Source organism: Vanacampus margaritifer, chromosome 5, assembly GCF_051991255.1.
Source record: "Vanacampus margaritifer isolate UIUO_Vmar chromosome 5, RoL_Vmar_1.0, whole genome shotgun sequence".
Taxonomy (NCBI): Eukaryota; Metazoa; Chordata; class Actinopteri; order Syngnathiformes; family Syngnathidae; genus Vanacampus; species Vanacampus margaritifer.
In genome coordinates, this window is record NC_135436.1 from 15,115,519 (window position 1) to 15,131,666 (window position 16,148).

Sequence of the window (16,148 nt, forward strand, 5' to 3'; positions counted from 1 at the left end):
CATTATGTACGAGTTATTTTTCAACCTCATCTCTCTCTCTCTCTCTCTCTCTCTCTCTCTCTCTCTCCATTGTGGAGAGAAAACAGGTCAGGGTGATTTATGTGTATATGGGAAATCACATCAACACCGAATTTATTTTAAAAATTCTCCCAGTTTTTTTATATGTATAATTTTCTTGTGGTTTTCTGCAGGCAGCGCTTATGAGTCACATTTGTGTGTATGTTATTTTCTGTGTTTTCAAATATCATCGCTTTCTTTCTTCCAGTTCTCCAAAGAGACTCTGGCTAACATGTATTCAGCCTACATCGACAACTTTCTAAATGCCAAAGATGCTGTGAGGATCGCAAAGGAGGCCAAGCCAGCCTTTCATAAGTTTCTGGAGGTGAGCAGAACGTTTACCCAGTGAGAAATTGTATTATTATGGGTTTGGTTCGGTTTGATTATTCACTGTGGCAAATGTTTGCTCTGTAATTCCATGTCTCACTAACATATTTCTGTAGCAGTTAGAAATTGTTTTCAATTAAACCAGTTGTTGTCACACCGTTTCCTCACGTAACTTCCTTTTTCATTTCTAAAGCAAAATATGCGAGAGAACAAAGAGAAGCAGGCCCTGGGTGACCTGATGATCAAGCCAGTCCAGAGGATACCTCGGTATGAGCTTCTGGTCAAGGTGAATTCTCTTTCAAGCCGATTCCTATGGCATGTAACCACGATGTCTGTTAAACTACTGTAAATATGTTGTGGATAATGTGTGCAGGACCTTCTGAAGCACACCTCAGATGACCACCCGGACCACTCCTTCCTGTTGGACGCCCAGAGGGACATCAAGCGGCTGGCAGAGAAGATTAATAAAGGGCGTCGCTCCGCTGAGGAGGCGGAGAGGGAAACCAGGGTCATCCAGGAGATTGAGGCGCACATAGAGGGAGTTGAACATGTGAGATATTTTTCTCTTACCTGAATAAAACTCTTGCGTTTGTTCGTCATTGTTTCAATGTAGGGCAAACGCTTATGTCCTACTGAAATTTGACATTAACTCATTCACTGCCATTGACGGCTATAGACGTAAAAAATTCATTTGAACTATTTCTATTAGTTTAACATTTTTTCCACTTTTGTTAACAAGAGTATGAAAACCGATAATAATTTTTTGGTACATTTAGAACAGATATAAAAATTGTGATTAATCGTGAGTTAACTAGTAAAGTCATGCGATTAATTACGATTACAAATTTTAATCGCCTGACACACCTCATTTTTAATAATCTTTTCTTTTTTTTTATTATCTTTTTTTAAAAGAAAATATAATAAAAAAAATATTAATAATCTTTTCTTTTTTTTATTATCTTTTTTTTTTTAAAGAAAATATAATAAAAAAATTGGGGCGTCAGGCAATTAAAATTTCTAATTGTAATTAATCGCAGGACTTCACTAGTTATTTTTGTTTAAGTAAAAGGAAAGATTAAAAAAAGAAAAGATTATTAATAATTAGGGGCGTCAGGCGATTACAATTTTTAATTGTAATTAATCGCATGACTTCACTAGTTAACTCACGATTAATCACAAATTTTATATCTCTTCTAAATGTACAATTAAAAAAATTCTAGGTTTTCATACTCTTGAACAAAAATGGAAAAAAATGTTAAACTAATAGAAATAGTTCAAATTAATTTTTGACGTCTATAGCCGTCAATGGCAGTGAATGAGTTAAGCTTCGGTTTCATCCTGTCAGCCTTTTTTCTTTTCGGGTACACTTGTATGTGAAAAGTGAATGTTGTAAATTGTCTCTATGATTGTCCGAATGGAAAAATTAATAAATAAATAAATAATTGACCTGATGATACATTTTATAGCAGAACTAAACATAAAAAAGAAACTGTCTTTACTACTGTTTTACCTTCAGAGCTCGTCAATATTTGTTTGTACCCCAAACAAATTAGATGACAGCGCATTTCATCAATACCTTTCTATGTATTTTTTTTAGATTTTGAATCCCCAGAGGAAGTTCATCAGACAGGAGATGGTTATGGAAGCGGTAAGAATTGTCCTAGTACAGTACGTGTCACCGTTATTTTTGGACGAATACCACGTCATTCAATCGAATGAATGCAATAAGTGAATTCGCACAATGTCTCATCTTGTAATATTTTACAAAGTGTGTCGTTTTCTCGCATCTCTGACGTTCAAAGAATAACTGAGCTTGTTTCACTATTCCTGCAGAAGACAGTTGGCGGGAAGAAGGACCGTTCCCTTTTTCTCTTCAGTGATCTGATCATCTGCACCACACTTAAGAGGAAGTCGGGATCACTGAGACGCAGCTCCATGAGCCTGTACGGGTTCAAACACACGCACACGCACGCACCATCGTACAAGTCCCACTGAGGCCAAACAATCCTCATGTGGTCTTTTTTTTTTTTTAGTCAAAAGGTTTCGTTTACCTCGAGTAGTTTCGGCGTCGACTGCCGCCTTCCTCAGAAGCTCTTCAGAAGCTGAAGCGTTTACAGCTGATGAACCTTTTTTAACCAATCCTCACGTGGATCCACACCTTAACAGACCCCTACATTTGCATATGAAAAATCTATTAATCATTAATAGCATGAGTGACTTATTCCCTTGAAATGAATTCAAATGATGAAAATATCTCACAATGTAAACAGGAAAAAGTAAAAACTATCATGGATCACACTTTCATTCAGATCCGTATCGCATTTTAAATGAGTCTTTGGGACATGATCCATAAAAACTTGTTTTAAAAAACGCACATTAAGACAAGGGCAGACTCTGCCCTCTAGTGTTCAGTTTTGTTATTAACTTCTATAGATTTTGCAAATGTGCTATATTTCCTCTTATAGTTTGTACACTATGCCTATACTACATAATATACACCATTCCACAATTAATTGCAGGGTGCATCATCAACTTCAATAGTCTATTTTCCCCTTAAGAAAACAAGAACAGGCAATGCCACTAGGTGGCTGCAGTTGCCTTTTTACTACAAGCTGATGCTGACACCACCGTGGTACTGTAGCATTACCTGAACAACGCAGAAGATCTGTAAAGTAATAATTATGTTAACTTTTAATTAACAAAGACAACACATAGATCTTATCGTATCTTATTGCAGACTCACTGGGCTATTCTGAAAAGTAGAGAGGAGCATAACATTCAACTATTGCAACAAATTTGAAGTAAAACAGTAAATAACTGTAACTGTACTATAGCTATTGCATCAACCTTATTTTTAATGGTGGCACACACTGTCTTGTTTTAATTCAGGAGAATGTACAGTATTTGCTTTTTGTTTATATTTAAATAAAAACATGTAATACGGTATTTTAATAAAATGTATTTATACAAATGCCTACCCGATATAAATACTTAATAGGTACCAGGTACTTTGTAGTTGACCGATTCAAACGTTTCCAACTATAAACTGTTTAGCTTATCCCTTCTAATCCTCCCCCTCTAATTTCTACATTTTTGGACTGTTTCAAATAATTCCAACTACAACTTATCCCTACCACAAATATTTTTTTTAAATTCGAAAATAAAAGCCCAAATTCCGAAAAAAAAAGAAAGTGTTTTACTCCTCTAATTTCTACATTTTGGACCGATTCAAACCGTTCCAACGTCAGCATGTTCAGCTCATACAAGGTCATTGCCATACAATATCCCTTCACATCATTCGATATCATTCCAAATTATTCCGCAATTTTTAATTTAGCCTCTCTGCCTTCACACGCAATTTCTCCATAAATTGCATTCTTTAAGGTTTTCAGTATTTTAGATGTTTGTCATCCGTTTTTGTCACATCTTTGATGTTGCTGTTTTGCCCCTCAGCTACTCCGCCACTAGTGTAATCGATACGTCGAGCAAGTATAAGTTTCTGTGGAAGCTTCCTCTGGAGGACGTGGAGGTGGTGAAAAGTAAGACACTTGTCACTTGACATCCTGTCATTTTTTCTTTGGTTACATTGTTTCCCCCACCTCATTTTTTCAGGTTCTACTCAAACAACAAACAAGGAAAACGTGCAGAAAACTATCAGCCGACTAGATGAGGATTTGAGCACGCTGGGTCAGATCAGCAAATTGTCGGAGACCCTCAGCTTGCCACACCAGGTACGCTATACCTGCATGCACACGGATGTGCCTATTATCCCATTTGATCTTCTCACGGTGACGTTTGTCCTCATCTCTCACGCTAGTCCCTCGATGAGGTGATCAAGGATCTGATGGCCTCTGTGCATAGGGAGCTGTCAGAAAAGCAGTCTTTGGCCTTCAATATGACCTTCCTGCCCACCAAGCTGGAGTTCACCACCGTATCGGCCGAGAGCAGCTTTGTCTTTGAGTTCACGTCACCCGACGTTCGCGCCAACTTTGAGCAGGCGTTTGAGGAAGCGAAAAAGAAGCTGGGTCAGCAGCGCACCGTAGTCTGTAGATGAATAAATAATACAGTAAGAGATAAATAAATAATTGTCCTTGATTTTCACTTGTCTTGATTGTTTAGCTATGACAAAGGACCAGTGGGACCCAGAATTCCTAAAGGCAATTCCCATTATGAAGACACGCAGTGGAATGCAGGTGAGTGTGGAATTATTTACTGTTTACATCAGGGGTTTGCAACCTGTGGCTCTTTATACCTCTCATGTGGCTCCTTGCGGGTCTCTTAAAAAAAAATAGTAGAAGTATTTGTTTTTACATAATTTTAAAAATTTTAGATAAGATATTAATTAAATTACTTAATGATTTAGACACAGTTTTTAAGTTGTCAGAAAAAGAGATACGAAAGGTAGATGACAAGGTTATAAAAAATACCTAAAAATATCAAAAAAGTGACCATAAAAGGTCCAAAAAAGAAGAGGAAAATCCAAAAAATTACCATAAAATGTAATTGCCAAAAATGTCAGAGAATATAATAAAATAGGCACAAAAGAAAATGTTCAAAAAGTTCCCATAAAAGGTCCAAAAACGAAAGAAGAAATCCCGAAAATGTCGACAAAAATTACAAAAAAAAAAAAAAAGGTCAGAAAATTGATTTAAGAACAGACAGGAAATATGTTCAAAAAGTAAGCATAAAAATGTTCAAAACCAAAGGAAGAAAATACCATAAAATGTCCACAAAATTGCCAAAAGAGAAAATTGACCACAACAAAAATGTCAAAAAATAGCCATAAAACGTTCAATAATAACAATAGAGGCAGAACATTACCATATTGCCATAAAATTGCCATAAATGTCAGAATTTTTTCAAAAAGGCAGGAAAGTCTTAAAAAAAAATATGAAAGCCTGAAAAATTAACCCCCATAAAATGTCCAAAAAGGAAGAGGAAAATCAGATAATTACCATAAAATGTCCTTGAAATTGCCCAAAATGTCAGAGAATTGAATGAAATAGGCAGAAAACAAAAATTCCCAAAAAATGTCCAAAAACGAAAGAAGAAATCCCGAAAATTACCAGAAAATGTCAGAAACAAAAAAGGTCAGAAAATTGATTAAAGAACAGACAGGAGATATGTCCAAAAAGTAAGCATAAAAATATTTAAAATCAAAAGAAGAAAATACAATAAAATGTCCACAAAATTGCCAAAAGACAGAAAATTGACAACAACAAAAAATAGCCATAAAACGTTCAATAATAACAATAGAGGCAGATATTTCCATTAAATTGCCACAAATGTCAGAAATGTTACAAAAAGGCAGTGAACTCTTAAAAAAAATAATTAGGAAATACGAAGTCTAAAAAATTACCACAATTTTTTTTTCTTCCAAAAACGAAAGACACAAATGTGTACGTATTGGATGCTGCTATCATATTTTTGTGTTGTGGTGCAACTGTAATTAGCTCTTGGGTCCAAAGTACTTTAGACTAACACTAACGCTGTTTCCTTCATCACAATCGTCAAATGTTTTTTGGTGATTCATTTGGCCTAAAATGGCTCCTTTGACAGTAAAGGTTGCTGACCTCTGGTTTACATCATCAAAATCCTGTCCTCACAAGTCATCCCAATGAATGCACTGCAATGCACCGTCTTGTTGGTTTGTGCCTAGTTTTCATGTGCGTCTCCGAGTCACACCTGCCCTGACAGCGGGTGTGAGGTGTGGGTGTGTAACAGTGACGGATACGTTGGACAGGTAAGAAGCATGACACTATTTAGTTCAACTGCTCTGCTTGGATCTTGACAGTGTTGTGATATTTCTTCATCAGGTTTGTCTGTTGAACATTAAAGATGAGCCCACCGTGGAGGCCTGCATTGCTGTATGCTCGGCCAGGATCATCTGCATTGCTGCTGTACCTGGACTGAAGGGGAGGTCAGATAAAACATGCGTGCGCAAGCATACTGTATGTATAACTTTTATACCACAAATTCATCTTTTCATTTCACAGGGAGCGCGGACCTGAAGTCCGGCCGTCATCCACAACACCCGACCACACTCAACAGCAGTTACATATTTCCATCTCACATTCCTCTTTGGAAATGACGGAGCAACCAACGGGTAATTCATGAACTTATTATTGGATTGGTCCAATTGGGATTGGTTGCCATTGCTGGAGGGACTGTTTAGAAAGTGATGAAATGATGATCATAGCGGCCGTGTAGTCTGATCCGCTCATGCCTTCCAGGACCAGGTGCTGAGCTGGTCCCGTTTGACAGTGACGACACGGACGACGAGGATTCACCAAGCCCTTCGTCCACTCTACAGAGTCAAGCCAGTCACTCCACCATCTCCTCCAGCTATGGCAGTAAGTTAAACCGCACTCATATGGCACAATCATAAACCATGCGGACAAAGGGATTGGGACGCCCGGCCAAGTACACCGACAGGAAGTAAAAATGCAAAAAATATGGATTTGGTATCATAGCTCTAACATGATGTAGTACTGCTGGGAGAATTTACATTTTATTTAAACATATATTTTTTTTCGCACTATGAAATCTAACTGAATATTTAACATTTGACATTTTCTGGGCTTTATACACTCTAAAAACAGTTGGGTCAAAAGTAACCCAATTATGGATCCAAAAGGGGCCGATCCACTTTATGGGTCAATTTGACCCAACTTGGTTGTTTTATACAAAATGACCCCATTTTTTGACCCAAGTAAAGGATCTGACCAATATATATGAGTTGATTTACACTAAAAGACCAATTTCTAGACTCTAAGTTGGGTAAAAAAATAAAATAAAATAAAAAGTAGATCATTGGTTCATTTTTTACCCATAGTTGGGTTAGTTTTGACCCAACTGTTTATATAGTGTATGTTTTTCAAGCCATTCCTTATTGAAGGAATTAACTCTTTCACTGCCACTGACGTTTAAAGACGTCAAGTAAAAACCTACGGAGCGCTGCCAATGACGTCTAAAGACGTCATCCAATTTTTTTTTTTTTTTTTTTTTGAAACGGGTGCCGGCAAGCCTTCCAGAGATGTGGTGAAAATTTCAATCAGGTTTTTTGAGCCGAATGACTATTTTTGGCCCCTAGAGGGCAGTGATGACTCTCTTTTGACAAGATCGGGTGGGCGTCAATAGAGGCGGAGCTAGAGCGTCGAGCAGGAGATGAGAATGTTTGACAAAGGAAAAATGGCGACCGGTTGCGGCAGCTCACGCCCGAGCCGTTTTTTTCAAATTCGAAAAGAATCGACCAACGATAAAGAGCACATTGATGACGACGATGATCATCATCGATGATGATGATGACTCCGTGGTTGGAAAGCATTGACGCGGCAGTAGGAGACGTGGGGGGGAGCTAGATGGCCGAGGAGGAGCACACGAAGAATGGCGCCCCGTTTGCTAGCAGCTCTACACTTACAAGACGAAAGGCATCGACCAACGCTAAAAGAGCACATTGATGACGACGATGATCATCATCGATGATGATGATGGTGACTCCGAGCTTGACGGCGAAGTTGGAAGCGTTCACGCGGCAGCTATGACGACGTCATAAACACAACATATTCTGTGGACCTTGAAAGATCAGTCAAAATGCTTAAATCGGCTGGCACTGGCGACATCCCGTTTCTGAAAACGTCTGGCAGTCAAAGAGTTAACTTGGTGTGTAAACAAAATGTGTGCAGTGTGATAAAAAGATCGAAGATGATTGATCAACTTAAGTGGTTAAAACTCACAATATTGAAAATTGAATACAAAAAAGTAAGAATGTGCCAATTTCATCAATTATGTTATGAAAGTTATGAAATTTATACCGACAGTAGCAAACTGTTGTAAAAAGTATATAAAGTACTACAATATACTGAAGAAATGATATTCTAGTCTAAATTTGCTCACAACTTTACTATATGTGAAATCTGGGCATGTTGTCTGAATGACAACAGGTTGGTTAATTGAATAGTGTGCCATCCAGTGGAAGAGCTTGTAATTGCTTACACTCTAAAAACACTTGGGTCAAAAATAACCCAATTTTGGCTAAAAAATAGACCGATCCACTACTTGGGTCAATTTGATCCAACTTTTTTTGTTGTTTTAACCAAATGACCCAATTTTTCTGGGTCGTTTTGTACAAAACAACCTGATTTTTTGGGTGTTTTAAACAAAATGACCCAATTTTTTATAGGTTGGTTTTGTACAAAACATCCCAATTTTTTTGTGTTGTTTTGCACAAACCAACCCAATGTTTTGGGCTGTTACGCACAAAACAAACCATTTTGGGGTCAAATTGATCCAAGCATTGTATTGGCCCATGCTCGACCCAAATTGGGTTATTTTTTACCCAATTGTTATGATAGTGTAAATGACCAAAGTCACTTTATCTGTAATAAATATATATATTTTTAGATGAATTGAGTGACATTGGATGTAACATTCACCCCTAACCCTAACCCTTGGTTCGCACCCACCTCCTAAAGACGAAGAAGCCCCGTGCTCCAAAGACTTGGCTACAGAGACCACCAGCAGCGAGGAGGAACAGGAGTTCTCAGTGACGAGCTCATTTTCAGCTCCGGGGACGTTGGCAGTTGGCGGAGGAGGTCGAGCCAACACGGAGAGCCCCATGGACGGCCGCGCCATGCGTCGTTCGTCCCGGGGATCCTTCACCAGAGCCAGTCTGGAAGACCTGCTCAGTATTGACCCAGAAGCCTACCAGAGCTCTGTGTGGCTTGGCACAGAAGACGGATGGTGCGTGCTCTACAAATGAAATAGAAATACTTTGACTAACACTAATATTTGATAATTTTTCTTTTCCTGGCAGCATCCATGTGTATCAGTCCTCGGATAACATCCGCAACCGCAAAAACAGCATGAAGATGCAGCATGCCGCTTCCATTTTGTGTATATTGTAAGTATGTCACTGTTACATTTTTTGTGTTTTGCTAAATAATCTTTCTATAGCAGCTGTCTGTACTGCCTGATACATACTTGCATATTTTATCAACGTAAGTCTCTTGTCATTTATTGTTCTGCATTTGTTCTTTTCTTTGTCCGCAGGTATTTGGACAACAAAGTTTTCGTATCGTTGGCTAACGGCGAGGTGATCGTCTATCAGAGAGAAGCAGGTAACCTCACAGTGGGAGCATAACGTTTTATGAATAATATCACAATAAGTTAATAGTTGTCGCCTTTCTTATCCTTATTATACTCATAAAGATTACAAATAGGGATGGAACTCAATAAACTAATTTGCTCCCAAAAACATTCTGTTTTAAATATTGCCATGGTCGCAAAAATGTATTTATACTTTTATGGGGTTTTTTTATGCTAGAGCATCTTTGATGCGGCCTCTGACCTGAAGAGGTCGCTTAAAGCAATAATAGTTATTACAAAAAAACAGCAGGTGCGAGCAGAATAGAAGAGATCAACCAAGGCCATGTTGAAAACAAGCTGATTTGTGAATAATGATGAAACTTAGCTATATTCTAATGCTAATTGCTGCAAAACGGAAACAGATAGAAATATACTTTTTTTTTCCCTGATGAAAGAAGAGACTCTAATATTTCTTTTGGTACGATTTTTTAATGCTAGAGCATCCGGAAGGCTTTGACGCAGCCTCTCAAACTGCAAAGACCAGTTGAAGAATGGTAGTTATTACACAAACGGCCAGCAGGTGGCAACAGAGCATAGGAAATGAACAAGGACCATGTTGGGAAAAAAACTCAATTACTTATTATAATGATGAAATTTAGCTATATTATAATGCTAATTGCTGCAAAACGGAAACAGATAGAAATATACTTTAATCTTTCTTTTGGTAGGCTTCATATTTTTATAGCAATAGAACACAATATTCTATAAATCCAGTAGAACAGCCGGAGTGAAGGGGATTGCTTCAGTGAAAATGGCTGGGAGTGAAATGAGTTAATTGCTCTTGTTATTTCATAAAGAGATTATATCACTGTCACTTTCTAATCTGCAGGTAGTTTTTGGGACTCTCAGTCTTCTCAGACATTAGTTCTGGGCACTCCCAGCAGCCCCGTCACCAAAATGGTCCCAGTCGGAGGAAAATTGTGGTGCGGCTCCCAAAACAGAATCCTAATCATGAACTCGAGTACGCTGATGCAAGAGGTAAGCGCTGAGATGGATAATGATGAGATGCAGAGAAATCCTCGTGGAGGAATGACGCGGACCGGGTCTGTGCGGCGGTCCCAGCATTGCTTCCAGGTGGGAACGGACAGCAGCCGATGCGTGACTTGCATGGTGGCGTACGGTCAAGGCGTGTGGTTGGCCCTGCAGGGCAGCGCGCATGTGAAACTGTACCACGCTCAAACGTGGGAGAGCCTGACCGAGGTGGATGTGGCGCCTGCGGTTCACAAGATGCTTGCGGGTAAGATCATAAGCGCCGAGAGTCGAATGAAGATTGTGTCCCATTCCTTCCTATTACGCGCCTATAACGCCTCCATTTCATTCATATTCCTCTTCGTTATCATTCAGGAGCAGATGCGATCATCAGGCAACACAAAGCTGCTTGCTTGAGGATCACAGCACTGCTGGCCTGTAAGGATCTGTTGTGGATTGGCACCAGTGCAGGTACAACTAGAATTGCATCATTTCAATTCCTCAAGACGTTAGATTAAAATTCACTGTTGACGTTTAAAGACGACTGACACAAGCTAAGGGCATTGCCTACTTTTCTTTATTTGCTGTCGCCATTTTTTTCTTTCCAGGGGTTGTCCTCACGTTGCCAATCCCTGCAGTGAGTTCTGGAACAGGCGCATGTGCGGTGAAAACACCCCTCGTGCCAATGGGATCGGCCCACGGACACACAGGTCACGTTCGATTCCTGACATCTGTCGAGCTACCGGAAGGTTTGGGAATGAACTTCCGTCCTCCAACATTAGATTCCACAGGTACAAAAAAGTAGTAGGGGTGTGTATTGCCCAGTAGCTTGCGATTCGATCTGTATCACGATTTTTAGGTCACGATTCGATTCGATACCAATTCGATACTAAGTCAATTATTGCGATTTTTTTTTTTTTACTCAAATTTTGAAAATACTAATCAGTAAACTTGTACACATACACTGTAAGATTTGTATGAAAATATACTTCAGGCTTATAACTGTGGTCCACCTTATTTAACAGGTTGCAAACTGTTTAATGTTTAAAGAGTATTGAAATCAAACTTGAAGGCTTAATTTTCCATTAATATAACATTCTTCCATGCTTAAAATGTGAACCCTAATTCTGATTAAGACATTTTGTGGAATATTTCCTTTAAAATTTGAGCTTTAAAAATCAATTTTTTTTAACACCCCTTAAAAGTAGGGTTGGGTTTAAAAAAAAATCCCAAAAATAAATTTCCTTCTCGAGCCTGATATCGATTATTTTAATATCTCTTTTTTTCCCATAAATTCATAGGAAAGCCACTTTTTAATATATATCTTACTGGTTTCTTGAAATGTGTTGTTCACATGAATTTAAAAGTATTTTCTTACATTTATGAAAGATCTGACTTATTGCACTTTAAAACAGTTCAGAATCTTTTTAATTTATATTTACAATTATTGATTTAGAATTATGAAAATATTTTCATCTCGTCCTTGCTGATGTCAATGTTTGTGTAACACATAAATGATTATAACTTGTTACTTTCATTAATAATTTAAACTAAATCATTTAACCAGTTGCTGCCTCCGCAAAATTGAATTTGGAATTTAATGTTTGTAGAGTTTTTATCATGTCCTCGATATTTAAGATGAGTTGATGTTCCCTAAGGAAAAATTGGGAGAAATCAAAACAAATATCTTGTGAATCAAAATCGAATCTATTGAGGAAATTAGAATTGATACCGATTCCTACAAAAAAGTGCAGATAATTACTATTGCATTATTTAAAATTACAACTAAACAAAATCAATGGTTGAAAGCACAATAATTACTACGGATGGTAAAGTAGCAGTACTGTGCTTATACCCGGCTTTATTCCAAGGTATCAGTACCTCTGACTGCAGCCGATACCAGTATTGGCCACCCTCTTGTGGCCATTTTACAATCAGGAAAATCAATTAGAAAATTGAAGAATAGAAAATTACTCTAAATTTCATGCAATTTTAAGGAAAATTTATCTTTTTAATGATCTTTTAATTATCTGTCTTTTTTTTTTTTTATCTATCAAACGTACTGCTATCAGGCACTTTGTATTGGCATCGGTGACTATCAAAAGTTGAGTACTCGTACTGGTCTGGAAAAAAAGTGGTATAGAACATCCCAAAGAATGACCTTGTGGAGGTGCGGTAAATGATGAAAACTGATTGTTTTCATAGCATGTCAAATGTAAGGCATCCCAAACCGTAGCTGTTTTACAACAAGGTTAAAGATTCATTGAACAAGAATGTTTTTTTATTGTTATATAATTCATTGATTGTTCCATACCTGACCTATTGCATCAAAGTGGAAGAAACCTACACTGAACCCATTTTTCTTTTACCGAAACGTGCTATTCATTTGCGGTTGTGGATACAGAGACCACATTAATCCAATATTTATACAACTTAAAAAATTAAAAATTTAATGAATCGATGGAGTTTAACCGCCTTAAAATAATGTATAAAGTCTCTCATGAAATCTTACCAATTAACATGCAAATCAATTTTTTTTTTTTAAAGGGAAAGTGAGTACAACTTAAGAGGAACAAACATTCTAAATATAGAACAAAACCAAAAGAAACTCAAGGTGTCAGTCTGTGGAACAATCTGGATTATAAAACAAAATCATCTCATCCATTTGCATTTTTAAAAACAATGTATAAAAGTACAATTTCTGGAAAAATATAATTAGGACAAGGTCATTCTATTTAATTATTTTATTTAATTGTTACCCAGAAAGCATCTCAACTGTTTGCTGTCATTTATTTTGTGTTGACCTTCTTTTATTTTTTGCGTGTGTTGTTTAGGGCCAAATATTATAAGTTTTTCTTCTTTCTGTTTCCTTTCATTTCTTTCTCTTTTAAAGAATGAAATAAATGTTACCCTTTTAACCCTTTCATGTTTATCATCACTTCCGTTTCAAGGCATATTAGTTGAACCAACTAACCACATTCAAACTTGTTTGTTATAAACAATTTCTTAAACTCAAATGTTCAAGGCCCACATTTATCTTTTTGTGTTCTGATGGTCTCCCGGTGATCAGGATCAAAGAGACTGAAAAGTATTATTGAATCGTCTGGCAACAAACACACTGAAAGAGGCCTGGAAATTGTCTTTATGTTTTCTATTTGTTGAAAACAAAAGTCAAAATGACTTTTAAGGCCAACGACTCATATGTTGCGTGTCCTCTTTTTTCCAAGGCAAACCATCGCAGGACGGCGCCGTCGTCGACGGAAACCTTCAAAGGCGCGATTCCACCCGCCGCCCAGCCTCTGCCCACCTGCCTCCAAAAACCAATCAACTTGTCATATCGGGCGGTGATGGCTACGAGGATTTCCGATTGAACAATAGCAGTGAGACTATCGGACGGGATGACAGCACCAACCATCTTTTGCTGTGGAGAGTCTGAGATCTGCAAGCCCGGTTTGGGCTTGGCGTTCCGTTTGCTGCATACGAGTGCTGCAGCCTTGTGTATGTTGCTGTTCTTTTTAGTTTCGCCAGTTTCGATGTGCATTTTGACTACGAAATCCCCTCGTAAACGTACGATTATGTTCACTTCAAAGCTAGTCCTGGCGTGTATGTTTATTCGAGGACGGGCTGCACAGAATTGAGTGGATTATCGATATCATTATTATTTTTGCTCATCTCACGTTGTAACCAAATGTTTTACTTCCAGACATGGTACCTTGTAAAACATTCCACATTGTAGTGAGATGTCATTTTTGTACTGTATTCAGTGATAACGGGAAGCTGACGAAGTTCAGCAATGAAGTCGGCTTCTTCAAACCTGATCGGCCCCCTTACGTCAGATTGATGCCATCAACAGACAGCAAAAAAAAAAAAAACAGTATTTAAAAAAAAACATATTGAAGGAGAAGATCCAAACATGTTAACAAAGTGTAATATGTTTGGAAGGTATGTAACCACTTTTTGTGCATACGTTAAATCCATCAGCTCCAATTACCGGAATTACTAGCCATTTATTCTTGGATATTCATACATGTGTGTGTGTTTTCCACAAATAATCATTTTGTGTTTAATGTTTAACGACAACACACAAATTAAAGTGGAAGTCAACCTAAACATTTCTTGACAATAATATCTGTGACCTCGCGAGTCTAAACATGACATTCTGATTAATATTACATTTGTGGAATATGAGTTTAGCCATTTTTATTCATCTTAAGGGGGGGGCGGCCATTTTGCTACTTGCTATCGACTGAAGATGGCATCACAGTTCCTCAGGGCTCAGGCAACGACCAATCACAGCTCACCTGTTTTCTGAAGCTGAGCTGTGATTGGTTGTTACCCGAGACCCGAGCAACTGTGATGTCATCTTCAGACAACCAATCACAGCTCAGCTTCAGAAAACAGGTGAGCTGTGATTGGTCATTGCCTGAGCCCTGAGCAACTGTGATGTCATCTTCACTCGACAAGAAGTGGCAAAATGGCCGCCCCCTGAGATGGATAAAAAATGGCTCATATTCCACTCACACAATATCAACCAGAATACCATATTTAGACTAGTGGGGCTGCATAGAACATATTATTGTCAAAAATTGGCGGGTTGACTTCCACTTTAACTCATTCACTGCCATTGACGGCTATTGACGTCAAAAATTCATTTGAACTGTTTCTATTAGTTTAACATTTTTTTCCACTTTTGTTTGCAAGAGTATGAAAACCTAGAAAACATTTTTTTTATTGTACATTTAGAACAGATATCACATTTATGATTAATCTTGAGTTAACTATTGAAGTCATGCGATTAATTACAATTAAAAATTAGGAGCGTCTGGCAATTAAAATCAAAATTAATTGCATGACTTGAGTTAACTCACGATTAATCACAAATTTTCTACCTGTTCTAAATGTACAATAAAAGAAATTCTAGGTTTTCATACTCTTGTTAACAAAAGTGGGAAAAAATGTTAAACTAATAGAAATTAGTTCAAATGAATTTTTGACGTCTATAACCGTCAATGGCAGTGAATGAGCTAAGTAAGTCTTAACAGACAAAAAGTGCATTACCATGACTATGCCAAAGCCTTCCTTCTATGTCTTAGTTTGCATGATTGGAAGATTTCTTGTGCCAGAATCACCTGCCAGGAAGACAAATCGGCACATTGATGGCTGACTTCTTGAGCAGAGGCTTTTCAACTCGTAGCAGATGAAGATAGTTATGTACAGTATTTATGGTTTTGACGTCAACTTATTCTGGACAGCACTTAATTTATAGAAGATGTAGCTTTCACCTTTTCTTCGTGAGTTTGAGGTACAACGAGGTCGCAGTGTCAATTGCGGGGCAAATGCGGATTTTGAATGCAAGCACGTACACAGCACAGGAAATAACAGAAGTCTCAGAGATACTTCAGATTTTATTTCATTTCTTTCACGGCAACACTTTCTGCCAATGTTTCCCGCACGCTTGCCCAATTTGAAGATGTTAAGGGCGCACCTAAAACCTTTGCAAGAGAAAAAAAAATGGCAAAAGCATAAATGTAGTATTTGTTGATTGTTTGAGTGTGTGTGAGCGATTTCATTTTCACCTGCTCTAATTTCAGTCTTTAGTGCGAGTGCGCTAGATACTGAGTAAGTCAGAAGGACAAGTGCTAAGCACC

General features: G+C 37.8%; 1 protein-coding gene across 1 annotated transcript in view; it reads left to right on the top strand.

Moving 5' to 3' along the window:
- arhgef17 (Rho guanine nucleotide exchange factor (GEF) 17) overlaps window positions 1-14,707 on the top strand; it is a 54,862-nt gene extending 40,155 nt beyond the window's left edge. The window contains exons 4-24 of the mRNA XM_077566804.1: window positions 266-382; window positions 578-670; window positions 758-934; window positions 1,982-2,032; window positions 2,218-2,327; window positions 3,838-3,923; window positions 3,997-4,115; window positions 4,202-4,409; window positions 4,504-4,577; window positions 6,044-6,127; window positions 6,201-6,304; window positions 6,381-6,490; window positions 6,618-6,737; window positions 8,859-9,126; window positions 9,200-9,286; window positions 9,436-9,503; window positions 10,361-10,509; window positions 10,594-10,768; window positions 10,876-10,971; window positions 11,109-11,291; window positions 13,728-14,707. Coding sequence (XP_077422930.1) covers window positions 266-382; window positions 578-670; window positions 758-934; window positions 1,982-2,032; window positions 2,218-2,327; window positions 3,838-3,923; window positions 3,997-4,115; window positions 4,202-4,409; window positions 4,504-4,577; window positions 6,044-6,127; window positions 6,201-6,304; window positions 6,381-6,490; window positions 6,618-6,737; window positions 8,859-9,126; window positions 9,200-9,286; window positions 9,436-9,503; window positions 10,361-10,509; window positions 10,594-10,768; window positions 10,876-10,971; window positions 11,109-11,291; window positions 13,728-13,936 — 2,688 coding nt within the window. The 3' untranslated portion in view covers window positions 13,937-14,707. The remainder of the gene's footprint in view (window positions 1-265; window positions 383-577; window positions 671-757; window positions 935-1,981; window positions 2,033-2,217; window positions 2,328-3,837; window positions 3,924-3,996; window positions 4,116-4,201; window positions 4,410-4,503; window positions 4,578-6,043; window positions 6,128-6,200; window positions 6,305-6,380; window positions 6,491-6,617; window positions 6,738-8,858; window positions 9,127-9,199; window positions 9,287-9,435; window positions 9,504-10,360; window positions 10,510-10,593; window positions 10,769-10,875; window positions 10,972-11,108; window positions 11,292-13,727) is intronic.
- Window positions 14,708-16,148: the final 1,441 nt, after the last annotated feature.